Raw genomic sequence first — 25029 nt, forward strand, 5'->3', positions numbered from 1 at the left:
TCTCTCTCTCTCTCTCTCTCTCTCTCTCTCTCTCTCTCTCTCTCTCTCTCTCTTGCTTTCTCCTTCTCTTCCTATGATAACATAGACGATGTAAGCGAGTTTCGGTCAACGTTCAAGGAACTCGAGGAGCACTATCCACTACTCTGCCGACATAACTACTCGTGTGTGCTATACACGTGGAAACTCATGTGTGACCAACGGATAAGTTCTTAACGACCCTTCACCCCGATACAGCCGCCTCTGTCGCGCTAGTTGCATGCGCAGTGAACTGATGCCACGCTGTGCAACAGTTCGTGGATTCTTAGCGAATGAACCTCGCATTCGGCATAAAGATTGAAACTAGTAGAGGAGGAAATGCGGTATCCCATTAGCTTAAGCAATTTTTCGAAAATCCGTGGATACCACCAACTTTTTGTACTTCCACGTATAAAGATCCTGGTTAGCTAATTAAAAATGAAATATTTGATCAAAAAAGCAATTTAGCGGTGCTTCGAATAGTCGGAGAATTTGTTAAAAATGATTAGGAAGGTGTAAATAAATATTTTTTATGTATTGCTGTTTTAATGTTAATTTCAGAAAATGTAATTAATAAATTTGATTAAAAATTATAAGTCAAATAGCAATAATTCGAATAAATTTAAGAATCGCGTGCAGGCGATATCCGAATCTGAATTCGGCAAAATTATATCGATTTTAGCTAATGATTTATTTAACTATCATTGCATCAAGTTACTTCAAATTATAGATGCATGATGATGGATGCTAAGCTTAATTCATTACTAGTCTATTTTTCTTTTGAATTAATAGAGCAATTTGTTATCAAATGGGACGGAAAAACTGCATATTCACGGTACGCTGTAATGAATAATTAGTTGCGTCTGGTTTTGATAGCTAGATAAAGTGATTTGAGGATTGAAGCCGAGAAGACGTAAAAATTGATAACCGTCTTTTGTTGAGTTTATAATGATTTGTGAAAGTTTTCTCGTTTTCTCACTTGCTGCGTTTGATGAGTTTATTAAGAACATTTTATTTATTTGGGGTTTTTCTTAGGACTTCAAATATCTAAGTTTAAGTAGACAAAGTTTAACTTGCTACATTTGTGGTGAATTTAAACATGATATTCGAAGTCGCACAGCACATGTGCTAGCCGTTCGCTCGTAACAAATTTTTCAATATTTAAAAGAAAATTATGGTATTAAAAAATAATATTACGTTACACAATTTCTACAATTTCTACTGTGCAGCGTAAAACTGTCAGAAAATATAATTCCCGTGATAACACGCGAACATAACGAGTATTAATTGGAACAACGGAAAAGAGGCAACAATTAAAAAAAATTCCCGAATTCGATAATTTGTTCATGTCAATTTTCTATAAAAACGGTTCTAGCAGACAACAGTGTTATCTCGCGGCTTATTCGATATTCCAAGCTTGTTCCCGACAGTTTTTCTAACAGAATGAACGGCTGTTCCGTTACAGAACTCAACTCGACATCGCCATCGACGAGCGAGCTCGACGACCTCGTTGACGAGGCCGAGAGCGACGAGGCAAATGCGGACAACGCGGATGACGAGGATGCGGTCGAAGACATCCTTTATATGCGCGGTGCCACCTTCACGATACATCTGGACGCCCCAGCCGAGAATTCCACCGTGAACGCGACGAAGATAAACGAGGCGAACGGCGCGGATCGGATCGAGCTGCGCGCCACGTCTCAGGTAACATTATTCGCCATATTTCCCGGGTTAGCTTGTCGTATTGTCCCGTAAGTGTTTGCATGTTGTTCTACGACCATTTGTTATGTAGAATTCCAGAACGGTATTCGGTGAAAAAAATCCAAGGTCTTTGATCTATTATAAAATATAAGACGATGTCAGGGCGGCTACTTATTAAGTACTTACTAAGTAAGGTACGATATGTTAACGTAAACGTGGTAATAGAGGATTATTAAGTTTCAGTAATTCTATTAGCCTTGTGTACAATATATATTTTTTAATTATTACACGCCGACTCATTACATTATCAACTCTCTAAAAGTCAATCAGTGAATTATCACTTGTGTAGTGAGCATTCGCTGATTCGCTGAATTATTCAGTGCTTGTAACTGTTTTCAGTGATAATGCACTGATTAACTTTTAGAGAGAAACTGTCTTGAAACAAAAGAAGAGATAAAATAAAATTTAAACGCGACTACTACGGAAATAGCAATTTTCAATGGCAGTGCATTGATTGACTTTTAGAGAGAATCTGTCTTGACACGAAAGAAGAGATAAAATAAAATTGAAACGCAACTGCTGGTGGTAGCAAATATACTCTTCATATATGCTATATGCGTTTTACGATTTGACTAATTGACACGTAAATATCGAATTCGAACTTACGTCCTATCGATTTAGAGCAAATATTCAATATGTAGGAATAATCAATATCGCAATAGTTCACACTAACGGCAAAGATTTAATTGATTGATGTATATCCACGTGCCGTCACCGTTCGAGCTAAATGGAGAGAATCGATCGGGCATTGTCTTTGGGTTAAGCACTCCAGAATAGAACATTCCGTAAAGGGACATAAATGGGTATGCGTGTCTATGTGCGAGGTATAGAAATAGCGTTTACGTGAAATCGAGCGCAAATCGGAATGTTCTGAACTGAGGAATCTTCCTTTGAGTTAGAATTAATATTCCCGATACACCTAAAGGACATAAAGTTTTCTCTGACGAGATTAAGGACTCCATCCGACCGATTGTTGATGCTCAAAGGATCCGACATAAAACTTTGTACCTTTCGCGTTGTGCAATGATATTTCACTTTTTAAGTATTGAAAAGTTTCTATTACCAGCCGAATTAAATTAGAGGCGAAATGGAGACGCGTATCAATATAAGATAATATTATAATTTAACCAAAATGTAAAATGTACATCAACCGATAGAAATTAACCGGAATTATTGCAAATGAATATTAACATTGTGAATGATTACATGGGACATCATTAAAATTTAATAAAATTGAATTAACACGGAAATTTTGATGACATTAAATTAACACGCTGTTTGATAAAACCGATATAATGTGAATCCGGCCTTTCCTCGGTTGGTTTTCCTTTCCGAATGGGTAAACAAATTTAATATTTCGCAAGCCTCGGCATTAAGCACGAGATTCGCAGCTTCTAGGCCAATCTTTATTCAAAAGCCTTCTCAAATAAAAAACATGAGTCGTGCAACAGGTACTTCACATCCGCTGCAGCTTTCTTAACATGCAGCAGGCTGCCCCATTATTTCTGAAAATTTCTTGGCCCCGAATCGACAACAGCGAGCAGCGGGATCAATAAGTGATGAGGCCGATGTCAGAAAGCGGGTTAACCCATAAATAATATTCTCTTCTCTTTGGGGTTGCTTACTAAACTCATGTACTTTCCTCACTTTGTTATGCTCGAAACTATGCGAAAAACACCCTTTCGCAGAACTTTCTTTAACTTACTTTTTATTTAAATACATCAATCTTCTTTAAAATTATTCTTATTTAAAGTATAAGTTGACGTGGCCCCTGCTTCACAAATTATGCTGTTTTTCTTTTCAGTTTTTGCAGTTTTCTAATTTAATAACATTTTTTAACACATCATCTAGTCTTTAATCATTTTTCTTCTCTTTAAGATAGATCTTTGCCTTTACTTCCCTTCAACTTTTAATTAAATTATCCCTCATAAATTCGCAGGTGTATATGTGTGTGTGTGTGTGTGTAATGTATATTATAGATGAATATGAGTATCCGCAGTGTATTGAGCTCGGGTTCGTGGGTTTGCTAAGCCCAAATGACTGCGCGGATCAGTCATCCCTATGGGAAAATTACGGCTTGTTGATGCGGATAGGTTAATTATGATAAATGTGGTACTTGACACTGTACTAAATGTGTATTGTGAATATTTTTGAATGATATAGTTGAGAAGCGTAATTTAATGATGTGTGTTTAAACAGAGCAGTAAAAAATAAATAGTTAAAAATTCACAAACATTTTGACCAATTCTAAACGCATCTAACGTATGAAACGGGCATGTGGAAAATTGATTCCCTCTCTTTTATAGTTTCTCTTCAATGTTAAATCCTAATTTTTATACTGCGGACTGATAGCAATCCAATATGAAACCGGTGATGACATTTCTTGTGGATATTCAGGGCCCAAATCTGGAGCAAAAACTGCCATCCACAATGGAGAGTATCGTGAGCACTGAGCCAGCGTGTTCCCTGGACTGCGGACCGGCTGGAAATTGTTATATCGAGCAATCTCGCGGAGATGAAGTCGATGTGGTGATCGAAGACGACGACGGAGCCGTGGATCTCGAGGGCAATACCGTGAACTTCAGACGAAAGCAAGGAACGTTCAGACAAAGATGCCAGTGTCCTCTCGGAAGAGGCGGCGATCGTTGTCAGCTCGGTGAGTGATATTCTTTGCCTTATCTCTCAATTTTCTTTTTTATCTATTCCATGAATAATATATACAAGGATTTTCGCCTTAGCTAAATACTAAATTTGCCTTCGCAATGCTCTGACGTGTAGAAAAGAAAGTTGTCGACGCTGATTTTGTTTTATACAATTTTTTTGCTTCGAAACTCCCTTAAAATCGATATTTCCACGAAAGAGCGGAAAGTAACGCTATCAAATGTCGCGCGCAATCTTTTATCCATTGTCCTTGGACGGCGATAAAAAGAAGTACATTCGGAAACGCGAAATTAAGTTCGATAAACAATCGAGAGACGTCGATGAGCGATTCTCCTCGCGAAAGTAAACTCGAGTTCGAGAGGCGGTGAGGGTCGAAGAATTGAAAACTTACTCATCATCGGTCGCCTCCTCGCTTTGTTCCGCTCCGTACAAAACTTAAGGCATCCAAGTCGAAAGAGTACTGTTTTCGCCTCGAGGTCCCGGGAGTTCCGTGCGTTCGAGGCGATCAGATCTGTTTGCACCTGGTTGCTTTACGGAAACTCCCAGGAAACTCGATGTGCGGGACGCTCTCGGTAATCTCAAACTTTTAACCCTTTGAGATGCCCGCTGCGGTGCCAGCGCGCGCGCGCGCGCACGACTGTCCGGCGAATAACGTTAAACGCTCTCGAGGATCTTTGGAGACCCGTCGCCACGTCACGGAAATGTAAATTGCCGATGGCGTACACACGAGTAGAAGTTCACCTCATCATACCATCGGCCATCTTGAATCATGGCAGCAAGAGGATGATGGAGATTACGCGAACGTTCCTGCCAATTTAAGTTCATAAATGATTTTCTGTTAACGAACCTCGTTCATTACCGTTGAAATGTGATACAAACTCAGCTATTATCGGTTTAACATTGTATCATACTGGAACGAAGAATAAATGCAGCTACCAAAGTAGTTCACGGCAAGAGAAATACTGCAGTCGAATCGAAACAAAGTTGCTGACTCAAAAATCTGTCTCGAGTTTTCGCGAGCACAAGATGCAGGAATTGTTCACGTTTCTCCCTTGCCTTCCGTTATCGCAATTCGACGTAGCTATTATAAACATATTATAAGCCTTTGAGAGAACGCTTTAGGTAACGATAGTCCTCGAATCAATACTAGCGGCTTCCAATACTTTGCGATCTCCAAACGGACCAAATACAGATGTTTATTTAAAAAAAGGTCGATATCTATTTCAGCATTATATCAATACCGAACCAATAACCGGACTTACCGGATTCGCCAATATTGACATTTTATGGATAACAAAGCTTAAACGAGGCAATACGTAGTTTCAAGATCTGGGATATCAATTTTCGAAGTTCCGTGCGTTTAACCGCCATGCGAGATGATAAAGATTATCTTCGTAACCGAATAACGAATGAAACATATCTTCTTTGTCTTATCGACTACACGTATCGGTTTACGCTTCAACCTCCGGCTATGAAACGTTCGAAATGTACGGATTAAGGTACTCGATATTCGGTTTAATCTTGCAGAGTGGTTTATATTGCATCATGGGATTGCATGGGATTAAGCGGCAGAAAAATTGCGAGAAGAGATCGATGGTCCGTAGTTTGAAGTATGTTTTACGCCTCAATATTTGAGTGTTTTATCGCGCAGTTTCCGTATATGACGCGGATCGATGCAAGAATTATGATATGGCAAACATTCATCTAGTTCCCACGACAAGCCGCGTATATGCGCAATCGTTTACCTGAAACGATTAAACTGAAACCATATCTCACGGCAACCTGATTTTTAATTAACCACCACATTAAGTTTGTCAAGATTGATTTTTTTTCAGGCCACGGCCGCCGCGATAATTAAAAAGAGAAGACGTGACGCAAAATATATATTTGAATTTTTCGCGGGTTTTACGGTGAAATTATTTTGAAATGTGTTATGCATACAAAATATAGTTATTATACGACGCATTATTAAAAGAAATAAGCTACAAGGCAGATAAATGTATGCATGGGCAATACATTATATATACGCTTTTATTTACCGAAGTAGATGTATCAAAATGCATCAAAAGTGAGTGAAGATATCGTCATTGTTTGCCTATATTTGAAATTGATCGTTACACGACTGAAGTTACATTAGAGAAAATTCTGTGAAAGCATACGAGTATGTGCGCGAACGGTAAAGAGTATGATTTGTATATTGTAATCCTGTACACGCTGTGTGGCTGCGTTATTGATGCTAGTCCCGAGAATGATGGTGCTTACGAGTACACAACAGAAAGCAAACGCTTTGTAGTAAAAGCAAAAGATTATTCATACGAAATGTCGGATATCCTTTCGCTTTATACGTTCGCTTCGTGCTTTCGCTTCTACCTTTGCTAAGAGCGTTTGTTCCGCTTTTATTTACACGAGTCAATAACGCTCCTGTGTAGCACAAGCGGAGTTACAAATTCAACCAGCATAGTGGAAATGAAATAATACGATAAAAATTATAATGGTTAAATTAATAATTAACGGGTTGTCTTGAATTTTTTAAACGGAAACCTCCATTTCTTATTATATCATCCTTTTCTATTAATTAATTGGAATTTTTATCTGAAACTTTTTTTATTTGTCTAATAATTTTTGAGATATTTAAAGAAAAGTTGGCAACTTTTTCAATATTCATCATACGATATCGCGATAATTATTTCTCGTGAGGAAAAATGATACAGGATTTTTTTACTTGATTTGGTGTCAAGAATATGCTGTTGTAATAGTACTTCAGTTTTTATAAACATTTGTGTATACATGAAAACTTCAAGGAGGTGTGCACAAGTGTTTACCAAAGTTGGAGTACTATTGCAACAGCATATTCTTGACACCAAATCAAGTTAAAAAGTTCTGTACCATTTTTCCTCACGATAAACAGTTATCGAGATATCGTATGATGATTATTGAAAAAGTTGCCAAGTTTTCTTTGAATATCTAAAAAATATTATTATATATTAGACAAATATACAAATGTTTCAGACAAATGTTGTTCCAATTAATTAATAGAAAAAGATGATATAATAACAAATGCAGGTTCTCATTTAAAAAATTCAGGATTACCATCATGTATAAACCTTCAAACGACTATACATATATGTCCTCCTTGGAGCCATATAACTTTTATCTCAAACGTTTGTTTCTATAATGCATAATTTTTTAAAAATTTACGGGTTTCCATACTTTATCCTCACCTTGTATATTTATAACAACTGTTATTTACAATAACTGATGCTAAACATTTCAAACTGCAGTCTACTGGCTAAATAAGTAAAATTGTTTTAATGAGAAGATAATTTGAGGGAATCTTTATAGAACAATTAGATGCGTATTATATGTACATGTATTTAATATGTGTACTGTTGTTTTTCTCTCGTTAACCGTTACGTACTAGGTAATTGTACGTTAGTTTTTCACAGGCGCGAAACTGATGCAACAAATCAAACGTCCACGACAGGCCTTTTGATTGCGAGCGATACTTTACAGCGTGCTCCGAATGCATCGCGTTACAAGAGGCTTGTTTTATATTGACCTAGTACAGGATTATTCGCCACCTTGTTATTCGGCGTGGCCAAATTAAGCCTCGCTGAGCGGCTTGGGGGTAAAACCACGAGGTGGGCGTTGCCTGCCAGTTAATTCCGCTTGCGAAGGTTTAAAGCAAACGCGACCTGCAAACCGAGTCGTCCTCGTTGATTCTCTGAGCAAGATCTAACGAGCTTAATTTATTTTATCAACGACGCCCACTGCACACCGCGCTCTCGGTTCCCGTTTATACATATAAATATTTATTCTTCCGAATGCGAATACGTCCGTTCTCGACAAGAAATCCAAGCTGCGAATATTTGCGCATTAAAAATATTGACCCACTGCCTGGGTCAGAAAGAAGGCGAGACGGTACAGTGCAGATAGGATGTAATTAGCATAACAAATACAAATAAATTTCAGATTGTTTGTTACGTACCTATAACATGCTTTTATATTAAGTTAGTGAATTAGAGCGAATAATTGGACTTTACATTAACTGTTATAGTGTCCAACTGAATTTCAATATTCACTTATAGTCATTCACGTAAAAAATATTCTATGAAGGTATATGTTCACAAGATACGTACTCTCGATATTCTAAATTGCCATAAATAGAGAAAAATGTAGCACAATTAAATTACACGTCTTTCTCTTAGCTTCGGACCAGGAGAAAACCACAGGTAAATTAAATGTCAAGCATAAGTAATAATAATAACGTCTGTAAATATATACATATATACTGCAACAAGTTACGTCAGGAATATTCGTTCGTTCGTTCGTTCGTAATAAATCACGCATTGCGGAATTAAGATCGGCGAAACAATGGTCCGGCAGAACGAATGTTTAATAGTGATAAATTTCACACGTTACTCAAAAATTAATGCCGGAGCGAGACGTAAAATGTATAAGGATAAACTGCAATTTCTTCTACTATTTAAACGCGAAAATGGTATCTCCGACGGCTTAGCGCGGAAACAAAAATTTACTAGCAGCTGCCGTCGAGACGTAACTTCAGGCTGCTACATTTTAATAGTGATACATTATCCGGACTTTTAATATTACAAAGTGCAGCTCGGTAATTCCGCATCATCCGTCCGCCATCGCGAGGTGTGAGAGACGGCGGCTTTGCTCTGATTTATGTCACGGTTGAAGCTGCGCACGCGGCGCGATGAGCGGAAGAATTATTTTTTCGCAGCTGCCGCCCTTCTCTCTTCCTCGTTACTGCCGGACATAAATCAAGGGAACTTCCGTGCCATTCCGGCCAAAACCGGAATCCACCTCCCGGACAATAGCGGACAGACCATCCTTTTTTTTTTATAATATTTAGAGTGGCGATGGAGTATGCCGAGAGAATGCAATTGCGTTAATTATTTCACGCCGTGTCACGCGGGGAAAGAGAATCTCGCTACCGCAGCGAAACTACATTGTGGCTGTGCCAGCAGGTTCTCCTGATATCGTCTCTACTCTCGTGCAAAAATGAAAGGATCTGCACTGGATAACTATACAACTATACAACCCTTAATTGGCGCATGTGCATAAAGCAGGAATTACAGTAATCCGAGAGTTGTCAGAAGATCGCGCACTTGTTAGTTATCACGATATTATCTTCCTGCTGGAGCACTCTCAGGAATATATAGGACTATCGAGGAAAGTACCCGAGCCAAAGAACTGGCAATCATCGCCTCTTTCAGAAGCAATCGTCGGACAATTGCCGGCCATTCCGCACTACGCGGCGCTATTATACCACGGTCACGATGATCTTCGGCCGCTGGAGAACCTGGCCGGCCGGCCGGACCGGGCCGGGCAAAATCCGGCGAGATTGGCGCACCGCCAAAATGGCGTTCCACGCTAGATTAAGCAGATTAACCGCGCACGTCTCCAGTGGGCATTGTAACGCCGGACAGAGAGCCCGGCCCAAATGTCGTTAAATTCTTGCTGTTTGCGGATAAATCGCGCCTTCCTAATTGCGCGATCTCTATTCCATTAAGCCGGAGGGAAAACACGGACGTCGAACATCAGATAGGATAATTGTAGTGTCAGTCTGTCAGGATAGGACAATTGAGATGCAGAATCTATCCGATCTTCTACCGCTAAAGCTGTATCTGGTCGAAAACATTTACCGCGATTTTATCATTTCTTTTTCTGTATTATTTTTCTGGACTATATAAAATTGCTTTACACCGCTGGTTTTCCAAATCATGCGCGCAACAATAAAAAAAGGACAGATCTAACAAGTCGCGACATAAATTGCTACAATTTTTCAACATCACGCGAACCATGATAGGCGATGTATTATTTACACAACAAAAATTGTTACAGATTTGTTCTTTTTTTTTTTAATATGACGCAGGTGTGCCGAACTGTTTGAAACTTCATTTATTCACCATTTGGTCTGTCAGTAAGCTACATAAAAAATTTGCAAGGCTTTCAGGTAAAAAATCTATAAAAAGTTGCGTCTGGCGCTGTCTCGTCGAAAGTGAATGTTAGACGAGCAGCCTGTTGCATTTTTAATACAACGTAATGTGTTTCGAGGCGTTAAATTCTCTTTTCCTCTTCCCTAAAAGGAACGGAACCTCCGTTCTGAAGCGTTTGATTGAGTAGCCTGTTGCAATCTGGTCGAGAACAATTGAATAATCGAGTAACGCGATTAGATCGAAATTTCAACGATTTCAGTGAGTCTCTAAGTCTGTTCCCGCTACGAACTCATTTGAAAAATAGTGAATATGATTAATGTACCTTCTTATCAAATAACTGTGCGAGTGATAAGTGAGCAAACTTAAATGCGTATTTTTTTTCCTCTGTATAAACTAAATAATTACATTTATGTCTACCTTGTACGAGTTCATACTTTTAAGCACACATATTAATTAATTTCCCTTCAGACTAGAATTCTCTCTTTCTCTCCCTCTGTTTTTCACACATTTTCATATATTAAATTTGAGCACATTAAATACGCTGGAATTGAATATTTCTTGTCGCTTTAGAAAAATACTTTAGAATAGGGGAAATCTAATTGCATTACATCACGCTTTCAGTATCGGCCGGCTATTCTGTGTATCCAGGTATCCGACTACATGCTCGTTAATCGAATTCATGAATAATTTTCAGCTAGTCAAAGTCACAAACTACAACGTAATCAGTTTCGATAAAATGACGTATTATTGATTCAAAATAATAAAGGGGGGAAAAAGTGTAGAATAATAAAGATTAAATAATGGACTGGCGAATACAATGGAATTGAAGTAAAGTCGATTTAATTGATTGACACATTCTCGATTTAGACTTTATTTATTGACATTGTCGCTCTTCAAAACTGTAGAATAATAAAGACTAAATAATGCACAAGTGAATAAAACAGAATTGAAATAAAGTCAATTTAACTGACTGACACACTTTCGATTTAGACTTCATTTGTCGATGCAGTCGCTCTTCGCGATGGTCGATGTTATATTTTCGATATCGACATATTTATCAATGCCAGCGATCTTACGCGAGCAACCAAGATATTTTATCAAAACACTAGAAATAATGAGCGATTATTTTTCAAATTAACACGATATAAAGTGACTAAAATATATTTCTCTACACGCGTACGCCGCAATTAAAACACGTTTGTTTGATTTCCACTATTCGGGATTAACTTGAACTTGTATCGAGATGTTTGCCGAATTTCACGTAAAGCAGCTCATTTAAATGTAAAACGTGACGACGTGATAGCATTAGCGCACAACCGCGAGCCCGTCGCATTCGGGCGTACACATTTAAGCATACATACGTAACGATCGCGCGAACGTAGAGCTGCGACACGTTTCGCTATCGTGCACAGCTACCGAAGTGCATCTACCTACTCCAAGACGCGCACAGTGGCAAGATATAATTCGGTTACCGCATTATCGGCTCATAAAGCGCCCATTATCGTCGCTCGCGCAGCACGATTTCCCCAGCTGAAAGGCTTCATTGATAATTTGATATATTTTGAACGCGCGGGCCGTCTGTCGCATCTCGGAATCGATGGAAATCTCGCGCGGTGTTCCGATCATCCGCGCCGATGGATGAATTATGAAACGCGATCAGAATTCGCGTCCGATAATCCATTTCGTTAACGAGGTGGCGCGATACGCGCGTTCTTATCGGGTTGTAAAATTCAAGCGGATATCTCCCCGCAAGGATCTCGAATTAAGCTGGAATTTTTATCACAGAAAAATATCGGGTTTTTTGCATTTTTTCCAACTGGGTGCTCTCTCGTTACAATGAATTTAGCATATCTATCCGGTTTACAAATTTTACACAGGTGCAGTATAAGATATTCTATGACAAATTATTACGCGATGTAATATTTTATATGGAGTATAGGGGGACGCGGAAAAAAAACGAAAATAACGTGATTCTCTCTCCGCTAGACATTCTAAATGTTACAAAGAAACCGCTGAGATATATTTTCATGAAAACAACAGATTTCTCGTTTCTTTACGGGAGGAATAAATGGATAGCTGTATCTTTTCACGTGAACTAGAAGGTGTCATGAATTATCGTAACATTCCAACGCTTTCCGTCAAGTTCTACAATTTTTATCCCGCCCATTTTCTTTCCCTCGCACATCTTCCAAGAGTTACTGTTCTTAAGACACTTCGTGCGCCGTACCCACGAGATTACGAAGTGCGAATACTTTAAGCTGAATCTAGAATGTGCCAAGAAATAAATAACCCAAGCAGGTCACGACGTGAGTAGAAATGATTGTATTTTAAACAGCAAAATTTAAGAATAACTTTGCGTTAGCTATTAAAGAAACGTACAACGTCTCACGATCCCGAGATTTTCGTTAATACATTCGCTAATACATAAGCGTTGAGAAATATGCCAAGAGAATTTTATACCATTACGCGTATTATATAGATATGTGTTAAATATATGCAGGTATTTCTTTTAATAATTATACACACCTGTAAAGTATTGTATAATTAAATTTTGTAATCTTTTGTGTAATTTTATAATATAATGTAATGTGTGCATACAATCCCCCCCCCCTCTCTCTCTCTCTCTCTCTCTACGATCCTGATTTTACAGTTAATAACGTAACAATAAATTTATGAATATAAGTTAACACAAAATAAGTTTCATTATGATGATTCGGCATAATGTTTGACATAATTTTTCCGCGGTCCACTTGACGTATATTGTATTCGTATGTACTACTGACAATGTGGTATATAATTGTTTTGAGGACGACCGCCGAATAGCAGCGATTTCAGGAACAAAGGGACGCCCAGTGGTCTGAGATAGGTCGTTGATCTCGCTGGTCTCTCGCTTGTTTTCTAGCATCTCGAAAACGTCTCCATTAAGTCCTTTCTTCCGAGGTGCGAGACGAAAAATTGCGAGACGAAAGAAAGGACGTAACAATTCTCTCCGCTGTGAGATTCACGCGCGGTAGACGACTAAATTTTGTTTTGGATTTTGCTGGAAATTATTTCCTTGCTTAAGTTCTTTTTTCCTATGTTTATAGCGTGAAAATAACAATAGTTTATCTTAAAATGTAATAAAACGAGGGAGAGCTGTTTATTTTTCTCCGTGAAATTATGTTCTTAAGTGTTAAGCTGCAGTTACAGCCAAACATCTTGAATTATGATGTTAAAAGCGATAAAAATAGAAGGAAGTACATACACAGAAATAATTTTCAGGGAAATTCATTTTTATGACAATGAATTTTTTTCAATAAAAAGTGGACTGATAAGACATTTTCAAAATTCTGCTATCAATTTTCAATTTGTAGAAAAGGCTGATCGGATAAATGTCACAGGTTTGTTTTTGTTAACGCAGAAAACGATCTAAATGAAATGTTTAAAATTATTTTACATTTCAACGTGATGCATCCGCATGATAAATGGATTGATAGCAGAACTTGTACACATTTCAGACGTCCGCCTTATCTGACTAGAGAGGATACGTTGATGGAAAGTCGTTTATGCGGACTGAAAATAGTTTGTGTGCATCAGCTCGCGATTTCTTCGCATGTGACATCGTAAGCCAAGATGACTGGCAAGAAGTAATGGCCGATTCATAAATTTTTTATTAACATATAAAATTTCTCTAGTAAAATTATTATTACATATACAATGTACGTATATGTTGTATACACGTACAGCTACTAGTTTTTGGCATTTTTCCCCAGTTTTTCCTGTCCTCTTCATAATTGGACTCGGGGAAAATAAGAATTGTTCATCACAACACGTCGTCTCTCTCGCCAGACCCGCGCAATAATAAACTACTGGCTCTTTATTCCTCCCGCTTTATGATATATCATAAAAGTCTAGCGAATCTCCGAGTTGCAGTCGGAGAATATACGCTAATAAAGCATGCGGAAACAGCAAGTGAGAAAGAAGTAGATATGGGACGCGACATGGAGGAAGGTGAATCGTTAAAGACGACTGTTTTTTTTTCTTTGCATGACACATTGTTGCTTGCATTGTCAGAAGTTCTTCATAAAGCAGCTTTCTCGCGATAACGACGACGAATATCCCAAGGACGAGAAAATAAGGCACGAGTAAAGCGAACAATCTCGAAGCTTTCCGTCCTCGTATACTGTTTTCTTTCTTTAAGGACATCTACCGTGAAAGTCTCCCAAAATATAACTAACGTCAGTTTTTGGGAGTATACACGATGATAATTAAATTACATAAAATTACATATCTCTATGACATATATGTATTTTTTTTTCAAGCAAATTTCAATTAAATTCGTAAACTTTCACCAATATACGCGTGACATATTTTTCACTTGTTTCCACGTGCTCTAATTGAAAATTACGGAACATATATTGATTAAAGGTAAAAACCTAAGCGGATTAATTATTCTCAATCCTAATATCCTCGTGTATTAATTAATGGAAAAACGAGACGACCGCGTTCGTTAATTAATGAATCGATTGCGCCACAACATAATTATTATCTGCGAAATTAATTGCTGTTAAACAAATGGAACACGAAGTATAATTTAATTAATAAGATTAATAATTAAAATTTACAAACAACGTGCCAACATGTATATACATTCAATTTTACACCGAGGAAGATACGCTTTTCCAGAAATCGATTCCTTCGCGACTCGTAAGATTACTTCTATTACATTATTACTACATGATTGTTACATGACTATTACACGAGTTAGAATAAAGTTAGAATAACATTTTCAGAGCATCCAAAAATTCCCGTTTCAAACCGCAATATTCAGTTTTACGAAAATCTATTTTTCAAACGTTTATACAATAATTTTTTTATATGTCACTTCGGATATTTTCTGTCGTAAAATAATTTATATTTCCTACAGTGTGTGCAGCGTTGCAATATCATTTGCAAATGCACTCTGCCCGCAATTAATTCAAACAAATAAAGTTAAATAGGACCATTATGATATAATTATTATGAAACGAAACAAGCGAGAGCGCCTTTAGGTCCGAGCAAGATGACGGTAGCCCAATAATTGTAATCTAAAAACGTGGGGAGTTAATCAAGTTTATATACCGAGTTTATACAATGGATACAGATTTAATTTCTCCGGCGATATGATTCTTCGCCAGATTGCTTTCACCTTAGCCGAGGTGATGACAAACGCCCGTGACAATTTTTACATCCGGTTGCGTCGAGAAATGGCACGAACGTCGTTTGTTGAGAGAGTAAACATTCCGCGAATATCGTTCCGTATCGAGTCTCCAAGTGATAGCGATAGACGTGAGGCGCGAAGTACCCTGCGTCTTCCGCAGTGATGCGAGCCCGCATATACCGTACGACCACGTACATACATAGATACACGTGCGGCCGCGGTATGCATGCGCGCTGCCGTGTGTGCGTGTGCACGTGTACACGTCGTACATGCGCCTAGATAGGGAGGAGTGGGCACATGCATTCAGGGCCGCAGCTCAGTATGCCGCGAGCAAACATTTACGCGGTTGCGATAAATCAATTTGGTTGTCTTTGATAAAATAATTTGTACATCTGGACCGCGTGTGTTATTGTGCACGGAGAATCGTCGTGCATTAATTCGCGAGCCAATATTTAAGCTTGGCTTTACGTGCGCAAGAAAGCGTGAATTCGCGTCACGAAGCTATAACGATACCGCGTGCGAAGGGTACAATTAAATTTACATACGAGAGGAAAAGACATCGTTACAGATGCTAATTTTACTTTCAATCTATCTACTTTCAGGTTCTCGAAAACGTACTCAATGACGAGAATACAATATTATTTGATTTTATAATTTCACGAGGAAAATATGTTTTCACTTCCAAATGAGGGAATTTAATTTTACTATTTCATTAGTAAACGATTTAATATAATTCTGTAGTCAAATTTTCATAAACAAGCATCTTCCTTTTTATCTACGTACAGTTGTCTCTATAAACATTTATTTATTTATTTTACATATTTTTAATACTCTGTATATTTTTTAACTATTTACACATATGTGCGTATTAATAATATTAAGGAATTTTCACTCTCGGTGATGAAATATGCAATTTCCAGTTCATTATAAGCTAGTTGCACTCACAGAAAAAATTTCCGGATCCAATGCTATTACACTTCAATGTATTATAAAGTAGGATCGATATCGCGCCAATCATATTTATTATAGAGAAAAGAATATTTCAATCTCAAATGAAAAATTCCAAAATCTAGAATAAAATGATAATATGTATCGGTTTTTTGTCGAATATTGTGATGCCTACTTCATACGTTGTAAGATGGAAGGAAAATTTATTCTAAACAAGCAAGAATATATAAACTTACATTTATATAAGTTACTCTTGTCTCAATATAGTAAAGGCGAGTTTCACAAACGTCAGTTAACTGCTAACCTCAGGTTAATTGATTCTCGGTCTATTCTTAGATAATAAGACAGAAAAAGATAGGGAGTTGACTGAACTCTGGTTAACAGTTAACCGACGTTTGTGAAACTGGCTCCGACTCAATCTTTTTTAATTCGATAGAGGAGAATAAGAATTATTGATTTTATTTTGATATTGTCTTATTTTTATACCAAACGAGGTTGCGAGAAATATAAATGCGTCGAGAATATTTTTTGTCTCGGTAACAGAAATCCTTTCTGAGTATGTGTGAACGTCTCTATTCTCTGTTACCTTTTATCTACGTGTTTCCTTGATTTTTTTATACAACAATGAGAAAATATTTGCGATTGTATATTAAATATAAAATTGCACAACAGAAAGTCCGCGCGATAAAAGCAGTAGAATATATTCTAATTCGATCTGCAACATAAATTGTGCTGAAAGCGGCCCTGCATAGGTATACACTGCTTGCGATAGGAGTGGGTTTCAATGTTCTTCTGACCGTTGTAGCAAGCCCCGTATTGTTTTCTCTTGAGTAGGGCTTCGGCTCGCGGCCATTGTTAGGTCCCCATCGTCGCATAGAACACTTGATCTTTCGCTTTGTCTTTTCTTCTAGCGCACCGGACAGACTGAAAAGCCGACCCTGATATACGAGCTTCTTATTACGCAATTCTGTCGTTAGTTCGGCGGCCCTATCGCGTTTTATCAAAATTCTATAGACCGCTATCAGGTCCGCGAAAGATTCTCGAAGCAACATTGTCGACTTTACGTGGCGATATAAAAGACATAAAGTACAGGGGACGTTTTCTGCCGTAATACGTTTCTGGTATTACTTCTCTTGCTCTCGCCAGGACGTTATTTCGGACTTATTTATCGCACATGTCACGTCCCTTCCGGCCCGTATCTCTATTTGTTAAAAAAAAGCAAAAGAAAAAGGAAAGGTCTGAGATTTTCATGAGCCGTCCCGATAAATTCCTATCGCGACGAGAAATCCGTTTCATTCCTTTCAGTCTTTGCAAAATCCTTTCTTTAGCGACGCAATGGCTTTCCCGCGATAACCAATTCAAATATCACGAATCCCGAATTTATCAATCACAAGTGTCGAATTTGGCATGCGAAACACGAGCGGGGAGCCCGAAGCGGAAGAATCGTGCCTCACCGTTGGCCGATTCTTAGTTTTCGCCTCTCGGCCGCGATCTTTTTCGTTTCACGCTCACGGGAAAGCTCTCGATCTTAACGACTCCGTAAATTTTCGGCGTGTGTACGGCGCTCGGGAGCTCCGTGCGTTGCTCGTACAAAGGCGCCATTCCAAAGCTGGATGGAATTACGTGCATAGAATTACGAAGGCGGAAAAGGGGACCGGCGCGTAGCGACGCGACGCGTCGCGGTGTTTCGATCGAAGGGCCACGGATGCCGTGACTGAAGGGAATCCTCCGCTAGCTCGCGTGTTTCCCAGGAATGTCTGACTCGCTAGCTTATTATCATTTATATCAAACTTCGCGATAGAACACGCAAGCCGTTCGCTGAAGTTCTTATCGGCGTCTCGGACTTTTTCTGCAGACAATCGCAAAAAAAAACCCTTCCGCTTATATACTCCCTTACATTAACGAACGAACGTTATTTAGTGTGCATAATCGTTCTGAATGATTGAACGTGCTGTTAATATTATAATCCAACACTGCACTATATTTCACGTAATTACTCGAAATCCCGATAAGAGTATTAATTTGCATTTAGAGGTAAATAAGAACCCTAGATAAAATCAAACAACCAACGCGAAAATGCCACGTAGGTCCAGGCAGGATGAAGATAGCCCAATAATTCAAATCTTATTATGTGAATAAGTAATCAAACGGGCTCGTGTTTTTACAAAATTATATAGGAAAAGGCCAATAGTAGAACGAGAGCTACTAAAAGGTCGCAAAAATTAAATAGACTAATCCATTACATGACAGGTTGAAACACAATAGTTTTACAACAGATTAAAAATATATAGAACAAACGTTTCGACTTTACTTAATCTTTATCAGCGTATTTCAATCAGCTAAAAAATTATATACATATATATATATATATATGTATATTACACTTAATAATTTACTTTAAAATGGAAACAGTCAATCAATGCGTGTGACGACAATTAGTTTTGGTTACTTGTAATGTAAGAAAGAAGCCTTTGGTCCAGTAGATGTAGTCTAGTTTTGAAAAAACGTCTAGTTTAATAAAGTGTCTTATTATGTGAATTCATATACCGTTTTTCCATCCGTCTTGTGCGCCGGTGTCTTTTCGGACGTAACACAGTTCCGTTAGATGGAATATTGTCGTCAGCAAATTCACGTATTTTTCTCTTACAAAAAAAAGTAACGAAATAATCAGTAATTGAACCATTAGAAATTACTGATGCACAGTAATTTTCTAGTAATTCTGTCGTTGCTTTTCCGTAAGGATCGCAATAAGATTTCTTATTATCGAATGCTAAACTTAGCATTTAAATACAAATTAGAAGTCGTTCATCGATTAACACGTGAATTTGCTGACGACCATATTCCAGCTAACGAATCTGTGTTATATCCGAAAAGAAACTGGCGCACAAGACGGATGGACAAACGGTATATCAATTCATATAATAGACGACAGAATTACTAGAAAATTACTGTGCATCAGTAATTTCTAATGGTTCAATTACTGATTATTTCGTTACTCTTTTTCGTAAGAGAAAAAATCATATAATAAGACTTGAATTATTGGGCTATCTACATCCTGCCTGTGCCTACATGGCATTTCTCGTTGGTTGTTTGAGTATTGATTTAATTTAAATTCTACATTAAAACTGTTTTAATTGGAGTTTTTCCACTACGGAGAATGCGTCTGGAAACTGTGTCAGCGGGTTGGAACTCAAAAGAAAAAGTACTAGTATAATGCCAATCGTCAGTGCCGCGATTTCTTCCTCTCATTTTCCTTTCCTCCGATTCCCGCAGAAACTTTCCGAAAATTGCCGATAATATCTCATCCAACTTTCGTTCACGTGTACGAATGCCGAGAGCCGAGACGAGGTCTTAAAAATTGACGCGCAGCAGCGTAGAATGACATTCTCGTTAACATGTTTAAGCCCGCTTGTCATGTTAGCGAGCCCGGCAAGCGCGGCGTAATCTTGAAACGTTAAAACACGTGTGTTGCGCCCTATTAAAGGTATTTGGGGGTAACATCCGTTCGCGTGTAACCCAGCCAGCCAGCCAGCCAGCCGGTGTTCCCAGCTTCCCGGAGACGTTTTCCCTCCTCGTGTAACGACGTAACTTCGCGGCAAGGCCCCGTGCACGTGCTTAACGAGCGTTGAACTTTCGTGCCGCTCGTTTCGGATGTTACTGCTGGGATAATTTAGCGGATAACTTGGTGAGCGTGCATGCCCGACGACGTAATTGCACCGTAACGTTTTTCGGCCGTATCTTTTCTCGTCCCCGACGGCCGGGACCATCGCCTCGCGGATATTATTAGGTCGACGATTGATTAAACGAACTGCGGATCTTCTCCTGCACTGATAGAAAAATATCTAGTATTTCAAACTAATATTGCATAGTAAAATAATTACAGTCAGGAATATCATTTTTATAGAAATTATTACTATAATATTAGTAGTAGCAACCATATAGACACAGTGATGCTAACTATTTAAAAAATTTACCATCAAATATAAGCTTTTAACTATTATTTTGTTAAAGTATCCAGGTAATGAATAGTATTAGTTATGAATAGAATTAGTTAATTATTTTTATATAGTAAATACAATCGCAATAATAGTAAATTTAATTACATTTCTATCATCCGCCTTACTAATCGCGCTTTCTTGTACTATTCTTTATGAGTGCAAAGTATATATAATAAACAGCGGGGAATAATTATTTCCAACATAACGACTATTACTATTACATACAGTTATTCGAAATTTTACTTGTGGTTGGTATTGCAATATTTATGGTACACCTTACCAAATTAAAAACTCGTTTTTGTTTATGACAATCATATCATAAGTTGCATGGACCAATATTGTGTCTATGAGAACTATAACACATTGTTAGTTCAACTATAACTTACGTTGGAAGAATTATAAAAATGTGGTTGACTCCTAACATGACTATAAATTATAATGAGATTGTGGTAACTGCAACCATTTTTTTTCTGTCAGTGTGGATTAAATAACACAATCAATTGCGAGTCTTAGCGGTTCTGTCTTCATTTCGGTTACAACATAACACAATATTGTGGCCTACATTATATTATCTTGCAATTATGACGTAACTGCATATTAAAATTTGGATATTTATAATTAATTTGTAAATGATTTATTAATAATATAAATACTAGAAATATTATTGATGTAAATTATTAATAATATAAATTATCTGTCCACAAATAATTATTTTAATTCTCGGATATAGAGGCAAACAGCAAAGTTTTTATTCTTTACTTTCCTCCAACGTGATTTTAATAAAATTTAAGACTTACAATTGGTGTGTTGATCAATCTTTTCAAAATATTTAATATCGACAACCAAGGAAAAATACAAGCCCGCGAAAAATATCAACTCCAAATTCACTCCAAACTCACGAAATATACCCGCGGAGTTAACCTACTTTAAAACCGGCCTATATACAGTACTTCCTCGGACGTATACGCTTTCGAGTAGTACAGCTCGAGCATTGCTCAGGAATAAAAGAGTATCCTTTCGTATTCTGCAACGAGCGCAGCCGCGCGCTGTTACGGTCCTCGTGACGTAGCCGTAAAGCGTATCGGACGCGAATGAATAGCTCAGCAGTTCCGGAACGAGACAAATATTGTTTGGAAAGAAAGCGAAACGCGCGTTTAGACGAGCGAGCTGCATTACAACCCGCGCGTAATGGAGTGCGTGCTTCGTTAAAAGTTACTCCCGTTCCTTCCACGGCTCGAAGCTATACTCCGTGTACTTCGTTAAGCTCATTCAATAAGAATGGCGAGCTCATTCTGTGTCCGCCTATTCTTCCCGAGGAAAATAATGAACTGCCGGCAAGTTGTAAATATTCCTCGCTCTCCCGCGACAAATTTATTTATAAACGCAACACGAATGAATGGAAATTTAAATAGCCGTGCAACAATATTTCCGTTATCGAGAAAATCGTGCGGTCTATTTAGAAACATTCAATATGTCATATTTCACGCCACTTACAAGCAAACCTACTCAAGTGGGAACACACCGATTTTTAGTAGTGTTGAATATATTATTTTTCAGCTCAAAATAAGGGATACGTATTTTTTTTATACGATCCACCCAGCAAATATTGACGAAAATATAAGAGCTAGGAAAAATTACTTTAATGAAAGTTGAATGGTTAGGTTAGGCAGAACAGATGCTTTATTTTGCACACGTAGCAAAAAACATAAAAACGTAAGACACTTATCTTATGATTTCTCCGCCGTTGCCCGGTGCCTTCTAGGCCTCCTCCTCTTCTTAGATTTCCTTGTTGCACTTACACAGCACTCACTCGCGAAAGTCATCGATCGCGCGAAATTTCGAGCACTCCCGTACGCGACGCGAAATACCGCGAAACGCACGAAATATTATTAACAAATATCGCGTGACTTTCTATCATACAAATTACTCAAACTAACAACTTGCATTACCGATTCGGAAGAATAGGATAATGGATAAATCACTTTTAAATTGGCGATATAAAAAGCAACGCGAGCATTGGAAGCATAATCTGCGGTAAAGAAGTAGTTATTAGTCCACAACGAAATGATATTTTACAATCTTTGTCATTCAATCTAATCCTCGAAATAAATTATGCGAACAAAATTTCCAGCGATAAATAGTTGTTATTAATTGCAACAGTTAATCGAGATAATTTTCGATTACATTTACATAATGTAACGACGTGCAATAAGCGACTTTCTTTACTTCCTGCCCGTTCGAGTTGCGAAGAACGACAGAGCGAATTACAGCGCAAACGCCAAAGTCGCAGAAATTTCTCTCTTTTCCCGAAAATGGATAATCGCGATTACACGATTACAGATTACACGAAATTGATAGATAATTCAAAGCGCGGTGCGTAAACGAGATGTAACCGCGACAAAGTACCACGGTTTACATTCATATTTTAGATGAGTTAGTCTCGTGAAATATCTATGTATACGTTACTTGTTACTGATAAAGGTGTACAAATCAATAGTGTTTTATCCATACATTCATCGCGATCGAGTCTTGGAAACCGATAACGCAAAAGTAATAACACGCACGGAGCGACTCGCGTCACTGCTTGCCGGCTCGACGTTCGGCGAGCGTCTGATAGCGCGGCGACCTTCAGGTAAACTTTGGCCCGCGTAACGTCATACGATGCCGCGCCGAGTGAAAAACAACAAAGAAACGTTGAGAATTCATTGTCCCGCCTACGAAATTGAAAATTCTGTACCGAGTTCTGTACTTAATATTTTATATTACTTTGTTCCGTGACTGTTACTACGTTTTGTGTATTATTCTGCGGACTTCTTGGTATTGATTAAATTAACAATTAATTCTGTTCAATCGAGAAAATGTATCGAAACAAAAATCGTTGTTACTTAAATTCTAATTACTAAGATTAGAGATTTTACCTCAATAGAGGTTTTTAGAATCCTGCCTTTTTAGAAAGGGAGGATTTTGAACTTTATTATATACGGTTGAATTCGTAATAAAATAAGTTTTAATTTGGTGCTAAAAATTTTTCAAAATTGTAATTAAAAATGTTGAATGTTGGGGTATTTTGAAAAAGAAAAAATTAAAAAACATTTTTTGATCATAGTTTTAAAGTACTATTGACACCATTCAACTTTTATTTAAAAAATTTTTCTAGCTCTTATATTTTCGTCAATATTCGCCCCGAAAGAGAAAAACAAATTTTCTTCAAAGGGGTATTTCACCACCTAAAAGTGCGCATGAAAAGAAAAATACGTGTTCCTTATTTTGAGCTGAAAAACAATATATTCGACACTCATACAAATCGGTGTGTCCCACTTGGGTAGGTTTACTTGTTAGACACAAGCAGCGAGTATTTTCAGGAAGGATTGTCAAAATTACTTTGCACGAAGCTATTAGCGAAATATATCATGTCGCATTAAAGCTATTATGAAGTTGTCTTCTTCAACTTTTCCGGAATGTAATTCCTCTTACTATCTAATATCATTATAGAACTTCGCATTAAGCTGTTAAATGATTTTTATGCGACATGTTAGGAAAAGGAACTTTACTCCGCGACACTAGTTGTTATTACATCGTTAAATACTTTTGTTTTATGGACTTCAGTGTAATGGAAAATACGATCGCGTACGATCGCGAACAGAATAACTTTGAATAGCGATTTTCAAACTTTTTCACTGCAAAGTGCTTCTTCGACGATAAAATTAATAATCCTCCTAACTGAAACATAAGTTACCGTATTTAACCTTAGATTGTTCTTTAACGTCGGAAATATGCATTCAAAATTTTCCTGAGATTCCTTCGCCCACACTGATGTGCCAGCGACATAAAATCGTATGTCTATAATATAGAATCTCACTATACTGCCGTCCTAACTTAGAAAGCAAATTGTTAGTTTCGAGAAAACGAGTATTTAAATATTTATAGCTAGGCCACCACGAAAAATGTATTAATTCTGAAATAAATTCTGCATATTAAAGCATTTCTTCTCTATTTCAATAATTTTATATTGCCATAACATTTTTTTGCAACGTGTATAAGTTATTTTATGTCACTCTAGTGCTCTTACTGCTTTCTAGCCTTGTAGGACAACGGATATTTCTCTAAGAAATATAGAAAGTGAGTTAACTACAATGGCCAAAAAAATGGAGATACTGCGCTTTAGGTTAAGACGGCAGTATAATAATGTCGAAAAGATGTCACGTCATCGAAACGTAAAGTGTTCCATTATAGCAACTTTAACGAAAGAGAAAATGCATAAAGTAAACTTAAGTTTAAACTTCAGTTAAACAGTTGCTATAATGGAACGCTGATTTACATTTATAATTTTACAAATCTTATTAAGTACATTAAATTATATAAAATACATATATGCACATACGTATATTATAGTTTCAAAAGTATCCTATTCTTCCAACAGCGTTTACAGTATTGTACAATGAAATTAAAAAACTCTGCAGAAAGTGTATAATTTTTATCAAGTTATTTTGTACTCGAGTAA

General features: G+C 37.5%; 1 protein-coding gene across 1 annotated transcript in view; it reads left to right on the plus strand.

Annotated features, from left to right (window-relative positions):
• The window catches only part of LOC105560894 (pikachurin), a 126055-nt gene that overhangs the window by 44871 nt on the left and 56155 nt on the right, over positions 1-25029 (plus strand). The window contains exons 4-5 of the mRNA XM_012010396.1: positions 1481-1719; positions 4174-4432. Of these exons, the coding sequence (XP_011865786.1) occupies positions 1481-1719; positions 4174-4432 (498 nt within the window). The remainder of the gene's footprint in view (positions 1-1480; positions 1720-4173; positions 4433-25029) is intronic.

Source organism: Vollenhovia emeryi, unplaced genomic scaffold, assembly GCF_000949405.1.
Source record: "Vollenhovia emeryi isolate VEMERY1.0 unplaced genomic scaffold, V.emery_V1.0 DF939218.1, whole genome shotgun sequence".
Lineage (NCBI taxonomy): Eukaryota > Metazoa > Arthropoda > Insecta > Hymenoptera > Formicidae > Vollenhovia > Vollenhovia emeryi.